This window comes from Coenobita brevimanus, chromosome 103, assembly GCF_032717465.1.
Source record: "Coenobita brevimanus isolate Jiangsu-jjx chromosome 103, ASM3271746v2, whole genome shotgun sequence".
In the NCBI taxonomy this organism is placed as follows: Eukaryota; Metazoa; Arthropoda; class Malacostraca; order Decapoda; family Coenobitidae; genus Coenobita; species Coenobita brevimanus.
In genome coordinates this window covers 35,339,394-35,361,418 of record NC_137056.1, presented here as the reverse complement: position 1 = coordinate 35,361,418, position 22,025 = coordinate 35,339,394, and the positions used below count along the sequence as shown (strand labels likewise).

At 41.8% G+C, this 22,025-nt stretch overlaps 1 protein-coding gene across 1 annotated transcript in view; it reads right to left on the bottom strand.

Moving 5' to 3' along the window:
• Nucleotides 1–2,704: 2,704 nt before the first annotated feature.
• The window catches only part of LOC145415744 (dual specificity protein phosphatase CDC14C-like), a 316,480-nt gene continuing 297,159 nt past the window's right edge, over nt 2,705–22,025 (bottom strand). The window contains exon 11 of the mRNA XM_080284978.1: nt 2,705–2,838. Within this exon, the coding sequence (XP_080141104.1) occupies nt 2,787–2,838 (52 nt within the window). The 3' untranslated portion in view covers nt 2,705–2,786. The remainder of the gene's footprint in view (nt 2,839–22,025) is intronic.

Sequence of the window (22,025 nt, the reverse complement as noted above, 5' to 3'; positions counted from 1 at the left end):
CACAGCAAGCATCAGCAAGAAGACACTGCAAAAAATTGCATAAGAAGAGAGGTGATAAAGACATAAGGAAATTCAGTTTCCCAAACAGAGCAATTGATCAATGGAATGCACTACCGAATGAAATAGTGTGTGCCAAAACAATTCACAAATTTAAGGATATGTACGATAAATATGGTTTAAGACATGGGACAGTACGAGCTTGACTCATTCCTGTAAAGATACAATTAGGTAAGGTAAGAAGAGAAATAAATATATATATTAGTGGTTGGTCGGGGCACTCAACATCCACTCACTTGATGTAGTGATGCTGTCGGGTGCCTGCCCTTTCCTCTCATCCTTCCTTCCTCATCTTTCTTTCCTTCATTCTTTCCTCTTTCTTCTGCCTACAGGTGACTCTACATTCCCTCTTCTTGTCTTTCTTTCTTTCAGTCTTTTCCCTTCTGTCTGCCTATGGGTGACTCTATACTGAGTGACAAGCCAAATGGTTTCCCATTCACCAGGAAACCATTTATTACACTGGGTGGTAACCATATGACCAAATTATGGCACCTAATGGTTTAGTGGGTAATTAAGGCACTCGAATCAGACTGAGCCTGTGTAGGTTTATATCCAAGGGGTGGTTGGGGTTTATTGCTCACATAATGCCACTTGGGGATAAGTGAGGCTGGTCACTCTCATCTTAAATGTCTGGACCAACTTGCCTAGTCCCGGGCTCCTATGCTCCTCATGGGGCAACACAGAATTGGATGACAGATGAATATACTGTGTGTGTATATATATATATATATATATATATATATATATAATATATATATACAGTATATAACAATTAGTTATACAAACTGTACTCTAGCATTGTACTTACATACAAAAGCATAATCTTATAATGGAACTATGAAGTAAGTTCAACAAAACATAAAAGCATTATTACTACACTTCCACCAATGCAAAGGAAAAAATATGTCCAATACTGACTATGTAAGCTGCTGACAGTAAATACCTTGCTGTAAAAATACTTTTGATTATTTTCTTAAAAGCAATCTTTTGATATGTATCAACTGTAACAAATGAAGGGTTATTATGATACATTTGTATACATAGACTGCATCTGAATTAATAAAATTAAGTGATCATCATCACTATAGTTGTACTGATATGCATGATGATCTCCCACACAGCACTTTTAATTCATTCAGTATCTAATTTACTTCATAATTAAACTACTGTAGGGTAATTACCAGTGCCAGTTTTTGACACAGGAAATTTTACATAAATAATCAATTATAAATTTGCCAGTACATACAGTACAACTGTCACTTCCAGCAACCTAAAACAAACTTTAAAATAGAAAGCTGTTCATTCAGTGGTCAATCTTTAATCAAAATATATTAAATAATAAAAATGCTGCAAGTAACTGCCAATGACTGGAAACCAAGTAATAAATTCAGTTGCCATTGCAGAGCCATATTTGTCAGCAGGTCCAAATAGGCAACTACAGCTGCATGATTCTACATACACCTCTCTCTATATATAGATATTTTTGAAATACTATACTGTATATTACATATACAAAGAGCAGATGATCATACTTACACTATATACAGAACCATGAAAACACTGCACACAACCAATGGACATCGGCCACATAAAACCACCTTATAGCTCTTGCAACACTTTCTCAGAATATATATTTTAAATATATAATTAATATTCTATTAAAATATTTAAACAAAATCAGTGAAAGGCATTCGAGTATTAATCATGCATTTTCGATTCATTCTTACTGAAAGAGAGCCCTGCAATATTATACCACTTCCTGAACTTATCTATAAGTATTTACAAATTGTACAGTACAGTAATAACAACCACTCAGTACAAAACCTTCAGTCTGTGAGAATATGTCTTGTGCGTCGTGTAGTGACAACTCCCACACTACCCATTCTCCGACCCGCTCCATCCCATGCTCTCAAAGGGCTACCTTTATCAACAGGAGGATCTTCAGGGAGTGTTCGTATCACCTTGTAGGTACTTTTCTCTTTACGAATAGTGTAGTATTCAGTAATCTGAGTTTGGGAGGCCTTCTTTTTGTTTCCTCCCTCTTTACTTCTGTCAGACCTGCTCTTCTCAGATGCATCACTTAAAATGGGTTCTGGGCTCGTAACTCTGCTACGAGACTTGCGTGTCTTGAGGCTTCTACCAGGCTCCCTGTTGGAGGGGCTATGAGATCGTTTCTTTAACCCACCACTCTTCTTACCTCCCAAGTCTCTATTTGGGTTTCTGCTTGATCGGCGAGAACTAGTCCCTACAACACCCCTTCCTCCCCTTGGTTCTGGTACAGCCCTCTTCAGCTCTGGGGGGGCAGATCGAGACATTTTCCCCTCTCTCCTGGCCCTGTTCTCGGACGTAACCTGACTTGGCCCAGATTTGGCAGTACTTTTGGTACTCTTGGTAGTGTTCCTGAACTCTGCTGAAGGACTTTTTCCCTCGGCAGTGGGAGGGCAGGACAGGATTTTATCCTCTTCGTCACTTGGGACGACTGTGGCATTCGATTCTTTATCATAATGGGAGTTGGATGGGGTAATTTGCGAGCGGCTGGGTGTGTGGGTGTGGGTGGGGGAGTCCTCGGGGGAGCCAAGCTTGCTGATGAGAGAGCTTCGAGATTTCTTGAGAGACGTCTTGCTGGCAGCGGAGACATCGGAGGAGTCGGTGTTAGAGGCAGCTGATGGTGATGCGTCCTCTGGCACTTTCTTGCTATTCTTGCTCTTAGTGGTGGGCAGAATTGGTAGTCATCTGACGAGGGCAGCTTTCGTGGAGCGGCTGGCGAGTGTGGGGTTTCGACTGAAAGAAAAGGTATTTTGTATATTATATTATATTATACAGTAATGCAATGTATGGACATTATGTATGCATATTTATTTTTCCTTTGCACAAAGTACAACACTGTAATCTCTGCTCTCTAAGAATTACATCACTGTTCTAAACATGTTAAAACTATTACAGTACCAAGATTCAATGTAAACTACAGGAGCATCTTACTGAGCAATTGTTCCATACTGAATTATTAGACAAAAACATTTTCATTATTTTCTCCAAATCTGACTTGTCAACTTGTCCACTGATAAATGCTAAAGGAGCATCTTACTGATCAATAGTTCCATACTGAATTATTTGACAAAAACATTTTTATTATTTTTTTTTCTCGAAACCTGACTTGTCAAATTGCTCACTGATAAATTAAATTCTGTCAATTAATTATAATACTGCAAATTATCATTTTCAGTGTATGGAGATGCATGTAAGAAAAAATACAAGCCATTCTCACAATGTAAACATATATGTGCAAAATGCTATATATACACAAATCATACAAAAGTTTCCATAAAAAATGAAAATGTAACTTTGAAGAGAACTGCAAACATAAGGACTATTTTCTGTGGTCAATCTCTTTCTCTCTCTCTCTCTCTCACACACACACACACACACACACACACACACACACAGAGCGAACGGACATATCTCAACCACCTCTGCAAACCTAAAGTAGTTTTCAGAAACAATGAATGAATGGAAGTGTAGCCCACTGGACTGGGCAAATTTGGGCTGTCTGGACATCGCTACTCCTCACCCTGCCCTAGGGTGGGAAAGGAGGTCTGGATGATGATAATATTTGTCCTCTCACGTGGAATCTTCTCTAAAGTTTTAAGTACACTCAAACCTCGATTTATTGGACTAAATGGGGAATCAACTTGCACCTTACTTGAAAATGTCCATTGTTTTACCACATATAAAGACAACCGTATTATGAAATGCAATGACTGTTTCACTTATCTTACTTATTTATATGATTATGAATATTATTTTACTGGTACTGTATAAAGAAACATATTATTGTTTCAAGCAGTGGACTTTTTGAATGGTCCTGTCCATTTGTTTGGTAGAATATGGAGTCCCTTAAATCTGATATCCCTTAAATGGAGGTCCCTTAAATCGAGGTTTGAGTGTATTGTCTGTTGCTATAGTATGCCAAAAATGTAATGGGGCCACTGTCAGTAAATATTTGTGTATACAAGAATGTTCATTGGAATCTCGATAACAGCTGTTAGTACTGTACCCAAATACTGAACATGGGTGACAGTGTAAACACAGAGGGATCTGAATTTCCAGGATTTGACAGTGAAACAAGTGTGATGGACTTTGTTAAAACGCTGATTATGAGAATTAGTGAACGAGAAAAAGTGGAGGATCTACCATCAAGAAACACGGCTGAAAATACCAAAAACATCATACAGAGTTTGATACAGGCCATTGAGACTGCGAACAAGATCTAGAATTTGAAACAAAAAAATATCAAATTAAGGAGAAAAGTAGAAGAAAGCAGTAACAAAACAGAGAAAGTGAGTAATGTGTTAGAAGAGCAAAAGGCAAAGTGGGTACATGTGGAGGAGAACAGAATGAAGTGGCTAGCTTTAGGGAAATCATTCAGGAAGAAAGGGAAATGAACAAGAAAAAAATGAAAGAAAATGTAGTGAAAATATTGAAGAAGAAAGAGAAAATAGTGAGAGAAACAGTAGAAAGGAACAGATGTATGGTAATATTTAGAAACAGAGAGGAGGAAAAAAGGTTAGATCTGTGGTACCTGAAGTGACTTGAATCAAGTGAGAAAAATACCGGGGAAGATCAATCCTGAAGCGAGAAAGTGGGAAAAAGGAACTGAGGAAGGAAGGAGGATTGGGCCATATTAGGGGAAGCAAGACCAATGAGAGTTAAGTTGTTGTCAGAAAGTGTAGTAAATGATGTACTTAAAGTGACCTGGACTCTAAGTAAAGAGGCAGGGATGAGAATATTATAGTAAGAAAAGATTTGAGCAAAGAAGAAAGAGAAGTTTTAAATTTAGTCTTTGAAGGAACAAGTAAAGGAAAAAAAATGACAGGAGGACAAAGGAAGAATGTAAAAATTTTTTTTTTGGAAAGTGATGGATATGAAAGTAAGGAATGGTATGTAAGGAACTTGAAGTGAAGGAAACAAGGGGGATGGATATGAATACAAAAAAGAGAAGAATGAGTAAAGATAAAAGTGGGGCAGTAAACCTAAGAATCAAGTAATGTAGATGGGTTAATATCTAAGAAAGAGGAAATTGGAGACTATATAAATGAAAAGAAACCTGAAATTGTTTATTTGGTTGAGACTAAATTGCCTCGAGACGTTGATACAAAATTATTTGGATGGAACAGTTATAACATTTGGAGGAAGGATTGAGTAAGCAAGGTTGGGGGAGGAGTAATGATTTTAACCCATACTGACTTAAGAACAAAAAATACAGTAACTGAATATACCATGGCTGAACTTTTGGTAATGGAAACAGAGGACTATTGTGGAGAAAAAATAGATGTAATAGTATTTTATATGCCCCCCAAAGCAGGGCATGGACAAATGAAAATTATGAGTAGTTAATAAGAGGATGCATTATTAAGCTAAAGATGCTAACTGAACGAAGAAATAGAATAATAATCATGGGGGATTTTAATTGTAGAGATGTTGACTGGGAAAGTATGGATCCTGGGAACAATGAGGTATCATGGGGAAATAAATTAATGGAACTGGTAATGGAAAACATGTTAACTCAATTAATTAAAGAAAATACAAGAATTAGAGGAGATGATGAACCATCATGGCTGGACTTGGTATTCACAAAGGACCCAAACGATGTGAAGAAGATAACCTGCCAATGCCCCTTTGGTAAAAGTGATCACCTGGTTATTGAGATGGAAGTGGTGGGAGTAAGGGAAGGAGAAAGAGACGAAAAACAGAGAAAATAGATACAGTTTTGGGAAGGCAGACTTTGCTTCCCTGAGGAAATTTTTCCAAAATGTAGACTGGAGAAAAGTGAGAGATCACAAATGTTGACGAGAAATAGTTTTTGACAGAAGTATACAGTATAAAACAGGAGTTAGTAGATATGTCCCAAAATTCTCAACAGCAATTGAAAGGAAGAAAGAATGGTTTAACAATAGGTGCAGAATGGCACCTGAGGCAAGAAAAGAGCATGGAATAAAGTGAGAAGAAGGTATAGTGAAAGGGTTTGGGAGGAGTATAAGCAGGTAAGAAATGATTATGTAAGTGTGCAGAGAGAGGAAGAAGGGAAACCAGGAAAGCATTTACAACTCTGGGTGGTAACTTTATAACCAACCAACACGTGTTCCCTATATGACACAAGTGGGTTGGCGGAGGGTTAGTGCCCCTCCCCGGAAAACAACTAACTAAAAGTACGAACAAGAAGCCTAGGACCAGGACTGACCAAGAGGTGAAGACTAAGGACCGAACAAAGACACGATATGGATGGCAACTTGGAATGCAAGGGGTGCAAATGATGAGGTGAAAGAAAGAGAGATTGTCCAGGTGCCTGAGGGTTCACCTAGGTTAACAGAAACTAAATGAAGAGGTGAAAGTGTGAGAGAATGGGAGTATGGATGGGGTATATGCACAGGAGTAGGTGAGAATAAGAGGGCAAAAGAAGGAGTGTGTATTGTTGTGAGTAACAGATGGAAGGAAAATATAAGAGAGTATGGATCAGTTGGGTCAAGGATTGTGTGGGTAAGACTGAAAGTTGGACTACAAATGTGGTCGAGCAGACTGTGCATGTGGAGTGAGAGAAGAGTTCTGGAGAAATGTGGAAGCATGCATGGAAAAGTTTGAAAGGAAAGAGAGAGTGTTTTTGACTAGAGATATGAATGGAAAAGTAGGGAATGTAAAGGTGGATGGAGTAGTTGGTGAGTGGGGTATGCCTGCAGAGATAGATGAGAATGGCAGTGCTTTTGTGGATATTTGTGCCAGAAGGGGGTTGGTGATTGCTAATACCCTCTTCAGGCACAAAATGATCCACAGGTATACATGATGAGTGATGAGAGAGGTTGGTAGTGAACTGAATGAACAGAAGGCAATGATTAATTATGTGTGTGTGAATGAAACGATGAGAAGGTGTGTAATGGATGCAAGAGTAAATAGAGGTTGGGAGAGTGGACTTTTGGACCATCACCTGGTGGTGGTCAGAATTCTATCTATCTATCTATTGCCAGACGCCTCAATCCCATTTGGGGTGGCCACAAACAAATCACCTCCAAATAAAATGGAGAAATAGAAGAAGGGAAGGACAGGAGGAAATAGTACATTCAAGGAGAGTGGAAAAGTTACATGAGGATGAAAAAAGACAGAATATAAGAGGGAAGTGGAAGGGCGACTGGGTAATATAGATTGGAGCAGATGCGGGACGTGCAAGGTGTGTGCAAGATATACACACGAGAAATCTGTACAGTATGTGAGATGGTGTGTGGAATAAAGAGGAGATAAAAGGGGGTGCAAGGAACAGCATGGTGGACTGAAGAGGTGAGAGAGGCTGTGGCACAAAAGAAGAAAGCATATAGTGAGTGGATGAGAAACAGAGGCGTGGAAGAAGTTGAGAGACGGAAGACAGAGTTATATGTGGAGAGGAAGAGAGAGGTGAAAAGATTAGTAAGAGAGTGGATGAGGAATTTGAAAGGAACTTGAGTGTAAAGTGGAAGGAATGTAAGAAAATGTTCTGGAAAGAGATAAAGAAAGTTAGACAGGGTGCCAGAGAAGTTAGCTGGGGAGTGAAAGAAAAAATGGAATATTACTAGAGGTGAAGAGAGAAAAAGTGAGCAGATGGAGAGAACACTTTAAGGAATTGTTGAACACAGAGAATGAAAGTAATGCAAGTATAAGTGGCTGGGGAATGGCTGGGAGAAGGAGGGATGTGAGAAGAGAGGAAGAAATCAGTAGGATGGAAGTTGTGGAAGCAATGAAGAACATTAAAATGGGGAAAGCCCCAGGAATTCATAGAGTGTGGTGAAATGCTGAAGCATGGGGGAGAGAGAGTAGTAGAATGGATGTGGAAGATGTGCAGATTGGCCTGGAAGGAAGGTAGAGTCCCGGAGGATTGGAAGTCAGGTATGGTATAATTATTCCCCTGTGCAAAGGAAAAGGGGAAAAAGAAGTGTGTGGTAATCATAAGGGCATTTGTCTTCTTAGTGTAATAGGAAAAGTATATGGTAGGACACTCACTAACAGAGTTAGGGAAATAACAGAGGAATTAGTTGGAGAAGAACAGGGAGGTTTTAGGAAGGGAAGAGGTTGTGTAGATCAGATATTCATTCTTAGATCTTTAGTGGAAAAGTTTCTAGAGAAGGGAAAGAAGTTGTATGCGGCCTTCATGGATTTGGAGAAAGCATATGATAGAGTGGATAGACAAGGATTGTGGAGTGTATTAAGAATATATAGAGTAGATGGGAAGTTGCTGAAGGCCGTGAAGAGTATGTATGATGGTGTTAAGGCTGCAGTGGGTGTGGATAGTGAACTGAGTGAATTTTTCTATTTGAATGTTGGATTGAAACAAGGATGTGTCATGTCTCCAGGGTTGTTCAGTCTGTATATGGATGGGGTTATAAGAGAGATACAAGGTAGGGCAATGGATGTTGAAACGACCCTAATGAGAGCAGGCAGTGTTTGGAAACTCCCTGTACTGTTGTTTGCAGATGATACTGTGTTGTTAAGTGAAGATGAAAGGGAGCTGCAAGGCTTGGTGGATGAGTTTGGGAGACAGTGTAAGAAATGGAACCTAAAGATGAATGTGGGGAAGAGTAAAGTTATGGTCTTCGAGAGAAGTGAAGTCAGTGAATGTACAGTGAGGCTGGATGAGGAGGAAATGGAAAATGTGAGTGCATTTAAGTACCTGGGTAGTGTGATGAGTAAGGATGGAAGTTTAGAGGATGAAGTGCTTGAAAGGGTGCAACAGGGAAGAAAGGTTGCTGGTTCCTTCAAAGCAGTTATAAGAAACAGGGAAGTGAGCATGGAAGTAAACGAGGTACTACATGACGGTATTGTGATACCAACTCTGACGTATGGAAATGAGTTATTTTAGAGGAGCATGTGGAGTCACATGGAGAGACAGACTGACAAATATGGAAGGGAAGGAGCATTGTGGTGTGGAAGTGGATGTGATAGGAAGTGTTAGGAGAAACATACTGAGGTGGTTTGGACATGTGGAGAGCGGGAGACTGATGAGGAGAGTGTATGTGAGTGAGGTGGAAGGGGGGGCAAGGGAGGGGGAGGCCAAAGATGAGATGGAGGGATGGAGTGGAGAGGTATATGAGAGAGGGATGTGAGCTGAGAGCAGGGCAATGAAATTGCAGGGGACAGGGCAACATGGAGGCAATTTGTCTGTGGCCTCCCCTTACAGGATTAAGGCGTCTGGCAATAGATAGATAGATATTGTAACAAAATGTAAATGAGAGCCTAAATTATTTTATACGTTTGTAAATGGTAAAATGAAAGTTAAGGAAAGTATAATACGATTGGAGGATGGAGGTGAAACTTATGAAAGAAAAGAAGAATTGTGTGAAATAATGAACAACAAGCTGCAGTCAGTTTGTGTGTTGGAAGAGGATTTTAGGGAAACTGAAATGGAACCCAGGATGATGAGAATGGCAGAAATTGCAGCTGACATGAATAAGGTGCTACAGCTGATGAGGGACTTGGATGTGAGGAAAGCAGTGGGACCAGATGGTGTAGCTGGATGGATCCTGAAGGAATGTGCTGACCAATAAGTGTGGCTGATTTATGTCATCATTACGAGCTCTCTGGAAAATGGACAGTTACCTAAAGACTGGAAAAGGCAAATATTTTGCCGGTGTTCAAGGAAGGAGATATGGAGGATCCACTCAGTTACATACCTGTATCACTGACAAGTGTTCTATGCAAAATCTGTGAGAAAATTAATAGAAAAAGATGGATAAAGTATTTAGAAGAAAATGAAGTGATAACACCAAGACAATTTGGTTTTAGGGAAGGAAGATCTTGTGTTACCAACTTATTAATTTTCTATAGTAGGGTAAGAGATGTCATGCATGAGCAAAAGGGATGCACAGATTGTGTCTATCTTGATCTCAAGAAAGCATTTGACAAGGTGCCCTATAACAGACTACTGTGGAAGTTGGAAGCCTTTGGAGGGGTGAATGGGAAACTATTAAAGTGGATGGGTGATTATCTGACAGGAAGGCAGATGCGACCAGTTATAAAAGAGGGTTTCACAATGCAGAAATGTGACTAGTGGAGTATCCCAGGGCTCTGTCTTAGCCCCAATAATGTTTCTGATATAAATAAATGATCTGCCAGAAGGTTTGAATAGTTACATGAGTATGTTTGCAGATGATGCTAAAATCATGAAACATATTAAATGTACTGATAGTTGTAAAAACTGCAAGAGGCCTTGGACAAACTCCATAGCTGGAGCCAAACTTGGAAAATGGATTTTAGTGCCAAGTCAAGCGTCATGTATTAGAAATGGGAATGAGTGAAAAAAAGACTGCATTGGACATATAAAATGGACAATGAGATAATTAATAAAAGAAAACATGAGAAGGACTTGGGAGTGATTATTCAGGATGACTTGTCACCAGAAAAGAATATAAACAGAATCATTGGAGGCACTTATGGATTACTGACCAACCTGAGAGTGACTTTTAATTACAGTATATGGACGAGCAAATCCCAAGGGAGTAGATAGTAAGTTAGTAACCACGATAAGACCAAGACTAGATTATGTGGCTGTGGTATGGTCACCTCATTTGAAGAAGCATATTGATAAACTGGAGAGGGTTCAATGGATAGCAACAAGGATGGTACCATGCTTAATGGAACCGACCTACAAGCAGAGATTGGAAAAACTGAAGTTACCAACACTGCGTGAGAGAAGGGAAAGAGGTGACTTGATCATGATGTTTAGAAATGTAAGAGAACTGGAAAGAGTGGATAGAGTGGATCTTTTTGTGTTGGATGATGGAAATACAAGAGGTCATGACTTCAAGTTGAGAAAAAACAGATGTCTTAATGATCTTAACCCGTTAACCTCTCTATACAGCCTGGGGTGTTTCGAGTGCGACAACTCAATACAGCCCTGGCTGTGCAGGTGAATTTCGAATATAGTGCCATAGTGACCAAGGCAGACCCATGCAAGCAAGTTTGAGCCTTCAAAACCGAAACCGAAACCGAAAAAGAAAACAAAAACAATCCATCCCAATAGGGAATCAGACTCTTCGATGATCATCCATGGCTTTACCAAGGTAAATATTTAGCTAATATTTCGTTACTATATACTTTGGCATGTGTTCTCTCAATTCCCAAGACAAAATTTGGCCTTTGGGAAATTTCATTTTTACCCCTATGTCTGCACACCACGGACACCTCCAAAAAACCGCCATGAGCAGTTAACGGGTTAAAAGGTTCAGTTGCCCGAAGAGAACCACAGGTACAGTATTTGGAATGACTTAGACGAAGAGGTGGTGCAGGCAAAAAACATTCATGTGTTTGAAACTAGACTGGATAATTGTAGATATGGATACAGGACAACGAGCTAAGTGGATAAATGTAGATATGGAGACAGGACAACATGAGCTTAGCTCAATTCCTGTAAATTACAAATAGGTCAATACAAACACCGGCAGGTAAAACACACACACACACACACACGCACGCATGCACGCACGCGCGCACGCACACACACACACACAATCAGCTGATTACAACATATGCATTTTTTTTTTTTTTTTTTTTTTTTTTTTTTAATATATATATAACTAATACTGCCACCACCTGACAGTTTTATTCAGCTTAGGCCAGACTCGACAAACAGGAGGGGTAAGATTTTGCCTCAATGAACCCCTTCAATATGAAAGCCTTTTCCTAAACTGAGTAAAATTATCTGGTAGTAGTAAGAGTAAACTAAAAAGGATATCACTCAGAATCAAGTTTTAAACATCAGCAAAGAAAATCCTTGAAATGATATAGTACAATAAAATAAACAGGCTTCTGTCATACTAAACCCATTTACCCTTTATAACAAGAAGCTACAAGGCACATGCAGAACTGTCAGTGCAAACATAAGGATTGACGGTTGCAGGGAACCATTTCAGTTAATAATGTCGAGGATAATTTTTTCTTGCATTGTTGAGTAGTCAGTAATGGTGTACTGAAATGTATCACAATACCAAGGGTTCATAAGTAAATATCATTCACAAATAAACATTGGGGAAAAAAAAAAAAAAAAAGAGAGAGAAAAGGGAGCTTGCATTCTTTGTACTCTATTCATTAATGTTTCAAATGGTAGCAGGAGATGGCATCTATCATTCACTCACTTGATGTACTGCAGCCTACTTTCACATTTATCATTCACTTTGTCTGCCCTCCTCTTTTCCTATTTTTCCCTTTCCTTTCTCTCACTTTTTATTACTCTTCTTACCACTTCCAACGGCTCTACACCGACTGACAAACCTAATGGTTTCCTGTAACTCGGGGAACCACTTACAATGTTGGGAGGTAACCACATAACCAGAAAATAGGATGGTATGGAGCTTGCTATGGTGCTCCTGCTAACTGGGTGGAGTGCTGCAAATGTGGCATCAGTTTATCCCAGTGTCTTGCACTGGCAAAGTGCTGTCGACTGCAAGGGGAACAACAGTTCACTACATGAATGGCCCTGCAAGGGGAAGGAAGAAAGGAAGGATGGAATAATGAAGAACTTTCACCAAGTCATAATATGGCTATATGACACAAAGACACAGGGAAGCAAGGGAAGTAATTATATTAAAGTTATGATGTGAAGAACAGTAAAAACATTAGAATTAGAAACGGAAACAGTGGGAGAGGCACCTAGGAAATCAGTAGGCTATGAGGGTTGATGAAACGAGGAATGGAAGGGGAAAACTGAGAGGTGGTGTTGGAACATGAACGAGCAATCAAGAAAGGTGGTGGATAGTCACTGGGCAGTTAGTATGAACAGAAGGGCTGAGGGTCATGGATGATTAAATGACCATAACTGAGAAGGGTATGACCCAAACGAAGACATGCAAGGATAGCCTCCCACTGACAATTGCGGTAGGCTGATGCATGCCAGGGAATCACTGAGGGTTTAACACTATGACATTTGTTGTTAGCCTGTAAGTTCCTCGAAGACTGCCAATGTTTACAGAAGAGATGGGTAATAAAAGAAAACAACCAAGAACAGAAATGGGGTGAAGAGAATCTAAAGGAGAGCAGCAGAACAAGGTAGTGAGTCAGCCTGTTCATTACCTGTATTCCTGATATGGCTAGGGACCCAGCAAAAGTGAACTAACTTCCACAACTGAATTTGGGTGATGAGAGGATAACAAGACAATGAGGCGAGTAAGGAGGTGAGCACACCGAGAGAAAGTGAGAAGCTAATGAAGGTGGAGGATGAGAACCTAGGAAGAGACTTCAAAGCATAAAGAATATCGTACAGTTCTGCAGTAAGAATACCAGCAATGAAAGGAAGAGTACTTTGGAAGAAGTAGTCTGAGAACACAACAACAAACCTGACATCAAGACAAAATTTCAAGCCAGCATTAAAGATCGGTGTAGCAGAAGAGTGGCAGGACAAGTGCTCGGGAAAAAGGTAGTAAAGAGTATCTGGGGGAAGAAGAGTCTTAGAACAAGGCAGAAAAGAAGGGCAGACCACAAAAGGAGGCAGAGCCAAGGTGGGATGGACACTGGAGAGAGACAAGACTCAAGCAAATAAGACTAAACAATTTACCCAAAGCATCCGGAACTAAGGAAGAATCAACCAAGGACCAGCCATCGATGTTAAGAGCCAGAGCCTGGGGTGGGATGTGTCTGCCTGATAACCTACAAAAGTTGGGACCAAGTTGCCAAAACAGGTGTATTTTCACAATTTGCAGAAACAGTCCCTCCAACTAAAACGTTTGGCCTGATGGATGGTACATTGGAAGGCAGTGGAAGCTTGGTGAAATATAAGGAGACTACAAATATGACTAGGTGTGGACTGCTTGCAATGAAATCTCTTCTAGGTGGCACATTTCACATGAAGGGCCTGCGAACAAGTACTGTATAGTCCGCCAAGGAACATGTCTGGCAGATGAAGGTCATGTATCACATGGAATGGTGGCGAAAGTCCTGAAACCAGGACCTTTCTAAAATTAATCAATGGGGACAAAAAAATCTGGTATCATTTAATGCTCAGAAAACTAAATACATTAATTTCTCCAACAGAAAGAATTCCTCAGACTCTCACATAATTTTAAATGATGTTAGTATTCCCATATCCACTACAATTGATATCCTAGGTGTTACTCTAAACCCCAACCTAAGCTGGACAGCTTAGGTTAAATCCCTTGCTAAAAATGCTTTAAAAAAACTGGGACTTACGTACAGAGTTCGTGAGTCCTTCACTGACGAGCAGATGGCCACAATATACAAAAGTCATGTGCGTTCTCAGATCGAATACTGTTCACCACTGTGGAGTGGATGTGGAGCAGTTGCATTGAGGCAGTTGGACAAAATTCAAAATAAAGCCATTAAATTAATCAATAATCCTGCCATAATGCACAACCTTCCTCCGTTATCAGTACGTAGAGATGTTGCTTCGTTAGCACTATTTTATCGATATTTTTACCGTAAGTGCTCTAACGAACTAGCTTCAATTGTGCCTCCCCTTCACATTTTCTCCCGAAATACTCGGGCAGCTGGGAGCGCTCATGAACTCATACTCTCTCCCCCACAATGCAGAACCACTGCTTATCAAAATTCATTTATCCCCAGAACTACTACTCACTGGAATTCACTTCCTGGGAGTTGCTTCCCACGTACATTTAATCCTCTCGATTTTAAATCCAATTGTTATAAGTATTTTATGAATTGATGCCTTTAGGCACATGGACTTACTTTTTTTTCCTTTGTTTTTCCTTCCTCCATTCATTAAAAAAAATACAACTACAACAAGGAAGAAGGACAACATATCTTGTAGAGAGGAAAAAGGAGGAAACATATCCTGGAGAGAGGAAAAGAAGGAGGAGGAAGAGGGGGCACTGTAGCTGAATAAGAGAACTACCACTCAACAGCATGGAACTGCCAAGGGGGATGTGGAAGAGGACAGTACGAGGCAGGGGAGAGTTTTACAGGGAAATGATCACTAAAAAGATTGCCCATTGCCTTCTATAGTTGCGGTGCGCGACTCAAAGGTTGTTATTATCGTACCCTGGCAACCTGCCATTCAAAAGTGCGTCTGATTTCGTGTATGAGACGCATTTGATTCATGTACAATATATTCGTGCATAATAACATGATTCATGTATAATATGATACAAAATCGGATGCACTTTTGAATGGTAGGTTGCCAGGGTACGATAATGACCTCAGTGTTGTGCGCCGCGACTATAGTACCAACCAACAGAAACCGAGAGAAATTGAAGGTCACCAAAGACGCAGATCCAAGCAAGAGAAGGAACAAGTACGGAGGTCAAAGTGAGTCGGGGTGCCAGTGCTATGGATGAAGAGATCTTCAGAAGAAACTTCAAATAAGCATCCCTTAGTGATGATCAATAATCCCATTGGGAATGCCAGTAACTGGAGTCACCAAAAAGAAGAATCAGAGGAGGAAGGGAATGAAAGAGCAGGGCAAAGTTTGGAAAATCAAAGAGCAACAGGAGAGAAGTAGAGGGCTAACAGTGATACACTGACAGATAGACACGGGCAGAAGTATGAGGGATACTAGAAAAGAAGAGAGGTTCAAATGAAACATCATTGTGGGCATGGAAAGCAGTGTCCCATGAAGGAGGGGATCCAAGAAAAGTATAGCCAAGAATAGGAACAGAGGAGGTATGAAGAAACGTTTCCTGGAGGGACAGAAGAAGAGGATTAGGGGAGGAAATAAGGAAATGAAGATCGGTGTAGTGGTAGGTGGTGGCGACTATCATCCACTCACTTGATGCAGTGCTGCCTACTTCTTCCTTAGCTTTATCATTCTATTTCTGTGCCTGCCCTCCTCCCTTCTTATTTCTCCCATCTTTCCTGTTACTTCTTATTGCTTTCCTTTCCTTTACAGGTGGCTTTACATTGAGTGACAAGCCAAATGGTTTCCTGTAAGCCACGAAATCATTTACAACTCTGGGTGGTAATCATATAACCAAACCATACGTGCTCCCTACGTGTCAACAAGTGGGTTGGTGGAGGGTTAGTGCCCCTATCCGTAAAACAAATAACTAAAAGTCAAATGGCCAACCCTTGCGGGATTGTGGCATCTGGCAAGATAGATTGATAGACTGAAGATCGGTGTGATGGGTACGGAAGCCTCTAACATTCCACTGAAGAAGTGCCATGACAAAGGAAAGAATCAAGTCTGGGAGGAGCACACAGATTGTCTACGGTGTTGAGGGAATGAGCATCCAGGACTTATAGGTAAATCACGAATGGAAGAGACTGGGGAAGATATGGAGGATGTAATGATCATGGAGGAGGCTGGCGGCTGGATACAGGAAGAGAGAAGGGAAGAAGCTCAGAAGGGGTAGGAGGAATGGGAGGGGAGGCTCAGAAGTGGATGGAGGAATGGGAGGGGAGGCTCAGAAGTGGTAGAGCAATGATTCTCAAAGAATGGGCCATGACCCAAAGGTGAGTTGCGAGAGGAATTTTGATGGATTGCAGGGATGTAGAATAGGCCTAATGCTTTCAATGTAGGCCTATTTTATTTATGCAACTGAAATTTTAATTATCCTTATTACACTATTAGCATATTCTAAATAACTACGATAGGCTATATACCGGTTACTTTTTTTTCTCTCTCTCTCTCTCTTTCTCTCAGATTTTTTTACCCTGTGGTTTGCAGTCTTGAAATATTCCAAATACAGTCAGCCACTAAAAAGTTTGAGAACCGCTGTGGTAGAGGAATGGGTGAAGGGAGTGGGGATGGGGGGGGGGTAAATAGTATTTCCGCAGTGACAAGGGTAGGGATGGTGAAGGTAGTTGAAGTTGCTCTGCTGGGATTTTGCATCCATAAGAGAAGACAAAGGCTGAGTGAGTACTACTGAGGATTCTGCTTCCATAGGAGAAAGCAAAGGTTGAGTGGGAACCAGTGAGAGCATTATGGCGTTGTTTGGAGGAAGGGGTGCACAGGGTAGGCTGGGGAGTAGAGGGAGAGGGGGAGATACCATGAATATGAGATGGAGACGACACAATGGCATGGTTATGTTTGCTAGCATGGGGAGAAGAAAGGGAGCATACTGATCGGGAAGAAGGTGTGGAAAACGGAGCAGAGCTAACAAGAGAGGGAACGGGACGAGGAATCAGAAACGGAGACAAAAGCAGCAAAGACACTGGAGTAATTTGGGCAACGCATGGATAGGTGATGCCAGGGAGTGACCTGCACGATGCACTTGTTGTTCAGCTTCCTTAACCCATTAATTGCTTATGGCTGATTTTTGGAGGTTTCTGTGGTGCTCAAACATAGGGGTAAAAATGAAATTTCCCAAAGGCCCAATTTTGTCTTAGAAATTGAGAGAATACGTACCAAAGTATATAGTAACAAAATATTAGCTCAATATTTGCCTTGCTAAAGCCGTGGAAGAACATCGAAGAGTCTGAAACCATATTGGAACGTATAGTTTTCATTTTCATTTTTGAAGGCTCCAACATCCTTGCATGCATCTGCCCTGGTCACCATGGCACCATATTTGACCGGCACCCGCGCAGCCAGGGCTGTATTGAGCAGTCACACTCGGAACAGCCCAGGCTGTTAAGAGTAAGCCCGGTTTTCTAACAGATGTGTGACAATTAAGCTTAAAAAATGTAGACAGGGCACTTTCTGCAGGAGGCTTCATGGTGACCTCCACAGTTTGGGCATGACCACAAGTTGAATGGACATGTGGATGAAGTGTGTCCAGCTTGTGCACAGCTGGGGAAGACTGCCTGTGACCTGCATTATTTGGTTGGATGGCCAAAACATCAGCAGGACGTACACTGATGATGGGCAGGAACATATACTTTAACAGGAAGGACAATGCCCCTGATGATGACAGAAAAGGGAAGATCGCGAGACTCAAATACAATTTTGGCAATGTTAGCTGGTTCCTGGTGATGTCCACCAGGAGGGATCAAATATCAATGAGCAGAAGGAACTGGGTGATGTTTGGAAATAATGAGCTGAATATCAGAACCGTCAGTAAAATTTCAATTGACAAAGGAGAAAAAAGATGTAAGATGGACAGTACCTGCAGATGAATTTAACTAGGGATCTGGAGAAGCTGAAATTGGATTAAAAGAGGGATCAACTAAAGACTTAACTTTTTCTGCTTGGGATGTATTACTGAACACTCTAAGAATATGAGAGCCATTGGGTTGCACAGAGAATGTAACATAAGTGCCTGCTTGGTGTAACAGAGAGAGATGAAGCAAGAGATTATCCATTTGTGAGGTGATGTTAAAAAACTACAGCCAGGTCTAGGGCCCCCAAAAAAGACAGGGTTTGTGAGTAGGGAAGAAGCATGAGAACAAGACAAAGAAGTCAAAGAAATGAGAAGGGTACATGGAGAAGGGGGTGGGGCAAATAGGGTTCAAAAGTTACTACTGAAGATGAACAGATGGACAGAGTTGTGGACCTAAGGGACTGTGAAGCAGGAGCTAGAGAAGTCAAGTGGAATGAAACAATGAGGGTGAGTAGACATTGGGAAATAGAAGGAAGAGTCAGTGAAGTATCAGGAAGAGGAGCCAGGGTCATCATTGAAGTCAATACATTGGTAGGACTGGTGAACGGAGAACTGGAGACAATTTCCATAATCATACATGGTAAAGAAAAAACCCATAATGACCGTCGAAAAAGTATGGATTGTGTGGGTGGAACCTGGAGTCTGGAGGGCCAGCCAATGACCCAAGCAGGGACCAAGCTCCGAGCATGGACTCCTTACCCTATCCAAGAGGGGATGGCAACACCATGTGGGAGGGTAGAATATCACAGCACAATATTGGGCCACTGGCCAATGGCTGAGAGTCCCACCACAAAACAACAACACCCCTGGATCCACAGCTGTAGCTCAGCATCAGTTCTGCCTCCTCAGAGGTTCACACACTGGAGTGGTGCCGAACCACCTTGGTCCCCACAACAACTAATAGCCCATGGGTACACTCTAATCCTTCCTGTTGCAACCACTGAGCTCTATAGCATGGACAGGCTTTCTCATGGGTAGCACCGTGTAATTTATGTAGCTGTCGCCAGGACGTCGCTGGTATAGCAGCAGCCATGTTACACCACGCCTGATGCCCGTGTTTTTGTACTGAGCTGCTCTATGGGTTTTTGAAAGCAGCTGATGATTCCGGAAATACAGTGCCAGGGTCCACAGCAGTTTACGGATACAAAAGTGGCTGCAGGAATTCATCGAAGAGAGATGGCATTACAGTTCACAAGTAAGAATTATATCTTGTTGCTAATTCTATAACATTAGCGCCCTCTGGGGTGGGGCAGGAAGATTCTTCCCAAGTATCCCTGCATGAATGAGGCCACTAAAAGGGGCCTATTTATCTCCAGTCTTTTTCTCCATGTCCTCTTCTCTTCTGTTCACATTCTTTTGTAGATATTTCAATGTTTCTTCCAGCCTTTATCAATCTGGACATTCGGTTTCATGACATGGATAGTCTAAGGACTTTGCCCATCATTTCAACACCATTATTTCGATGTAAAACAGCTTGAACATCATTATCATTTCAGTGTTCATACCAAACTATCTTTTCCCTTTCTCTGCCTTAGTGCCATAAAGGGTAAGTTTTGCACTGCAGCAACCTATGGCATTGTTTTATACTATCTATCTATCTATAGCCCAACACCCTAATCCCGCAAAGGGTGGCCGCAGACAAAACGCCTCCAAGTCGCTCTGTCACCCACCATTTGACTACCCTCCCCCCAACTCACCCCCCACTCCCTCATATACCTCTCAACTCCATCCCTCCACCTCATCCTCGGTCTACCCCTCCCTCCACCTCACCTACATACACCCTCTTAGTCAGTCTTTCATTCTCCATTCTCTTTACATGTCCAAACCACCTCAAGTGTATTTCTCCTAATCTTCTCAACCACATCCACCCCACAACGTTCCTTCACTTCTTCATTCGTCAACCTGTCCCTCCATGTCACTCCACATGCTCCTCTCAAGTAACTCATTTCCACTGCTCTCACTCTTGACTTGTTCCCCTCTTGCAAGGTCCACGCCTCGCTTCCATACGTCAGGGTAGGGATCACAATACTATCATACAGTGACTTCTTAACTTCCATACTCACCTCCCTATTTCTCATCACTGCTTTCAGTGTACCAACAACCTTCCTTCCCAGCAGTACCCTTTCACGCACTTCATCCCCAAGTTCCATCCTTACTCATCACACTACCCAAGTACAGTAATCACTCCAATATCCGGATCAATAGAGCCATCGGTAGGTTCGGATATTGGTTTTGTCCGGATATTGGGCCCCAGCTTATGGACTTGTACTTACGGACCCTAACACAGAGAAACACCTATACAACTCCCTCCGGACATGCATAGCACCTATTTAACACCCAAATCACACCAATAAGGCACATAAATGACTGAAATAAATGCAATAGACACATAAAATGTGGGTTTAGAAGTATGTTCATACATTAATAAACATTCTGGTACTTATGGACTCTAACCGAACCTAACCTAACCGAACCTAACCGAACTCTGAAAAACCCATTCCTACTGCACATGCATGAGGTAAGTTTAGTATGGAAAGAAGTACAGTATGACACTTTCTGGTAAGTATAGTATGGTAAAAAAATACAATATGAAACATTATGGTAAATATAGTATGGAAAATAGTACAACATGAAACATTTTGGCTACTTACAGCAAGTCCCTGGCCACCTCGATGAATAACCGCCTCCTCTCGGACTCTGACAGTAAGAACGATTTCCTGAAGCACTTGCACTACACTCTTCCTGAAGTCTTGCACTGAACTTAGTCACTAACACACAGAAGTCCGTTCTTTTCACAGTATTCACTTTAGTCCAAATAATGTTCCATTAAATTTAAGTGTTGCACATTAACTTTTCCCAAGTTTTTAAGTTTCCAAAGCCAAAACAAAGAAGGTTAGTTACGTTAAATTTCTTTTCTACTTAGTCTTTTCTCCCAACTTGAAAACCTTAACACAACACACCGTTTTTCACTGCACAACACTCAAAATTCCCGTGTGGTCTAGTGGAGAAGTTCTTGCTGTTTATTCACTGTCAGAGCCGAGAGTATCACTGGCAGGCGTCCAAGGGGTGCATCGGTGGGTAGTGGTGATGGCGTACCGACTACAGAAGACTCTGAAGACAGCCGCAAACTCACGTCGAGCGGTGACTCCACTGTAGCTGATGTGCTGGGCTGTGGCTCGAGCATGAGGGCCTGTCTTGGGGAGGCAACGGAGTGGAACCAGGGCTTGGCACAGCGGGGTCACGGGCCTGAAAAAACTGTCAATCGTTGACTGACGCAAAGGACCGACGATTCTGGCGATTGATGATGCGCTGCCGGAAAGCACGCACTTCCTCCACGAGTCCCAAGGGCCCCATCTCCCTGTCGCAGTCCGGGTGTTCCAGGTAGTCTAGGACGAACTCTAGATGTTCCCGGAGTGCGCTCAGCTTGGGGATGGCTGGAGTAGTGTCCTGCTGGGCGGAGTCTGCATCATCATCGCCTTCGTCGTCGGAATCTTCAAGTTCGGGACTGACACCAGCAACCGAAGACGCGATCTCGATATCAGACAACGTCTGATACCCAGGATCGCCCTCGTCGTCGTCCAACCACTCACGAACATCGTCCACATCAACATCGTCGCCGTGCGTACGTAGCCGTGCATGGAAGTCATCCACGTCAAACCCTAGGAAATCGTACTCCACATCTGTTCCGAGAAGCAGACGAGACCAACCATTTTCAAGAGTTTTCACAGGGACTTCCTTCCATGCACTAGCCCAGTTGTACAGCGCAGACTTGATGTTGTAGCGGCGAAGGTTTTCCAAAGTCCGCTTGCCTCGAGTGTCACGTCCTTCCCTGCGCTCGTCCTCGTCCCCGAGAACCACCATCACCTCGTCCAGGAACTTCCGACGGTACAGGCGCTTTGTTGCCACGATCACTCCTTGGTCCATTGGTTGAATGAGAGCAGTCGTATT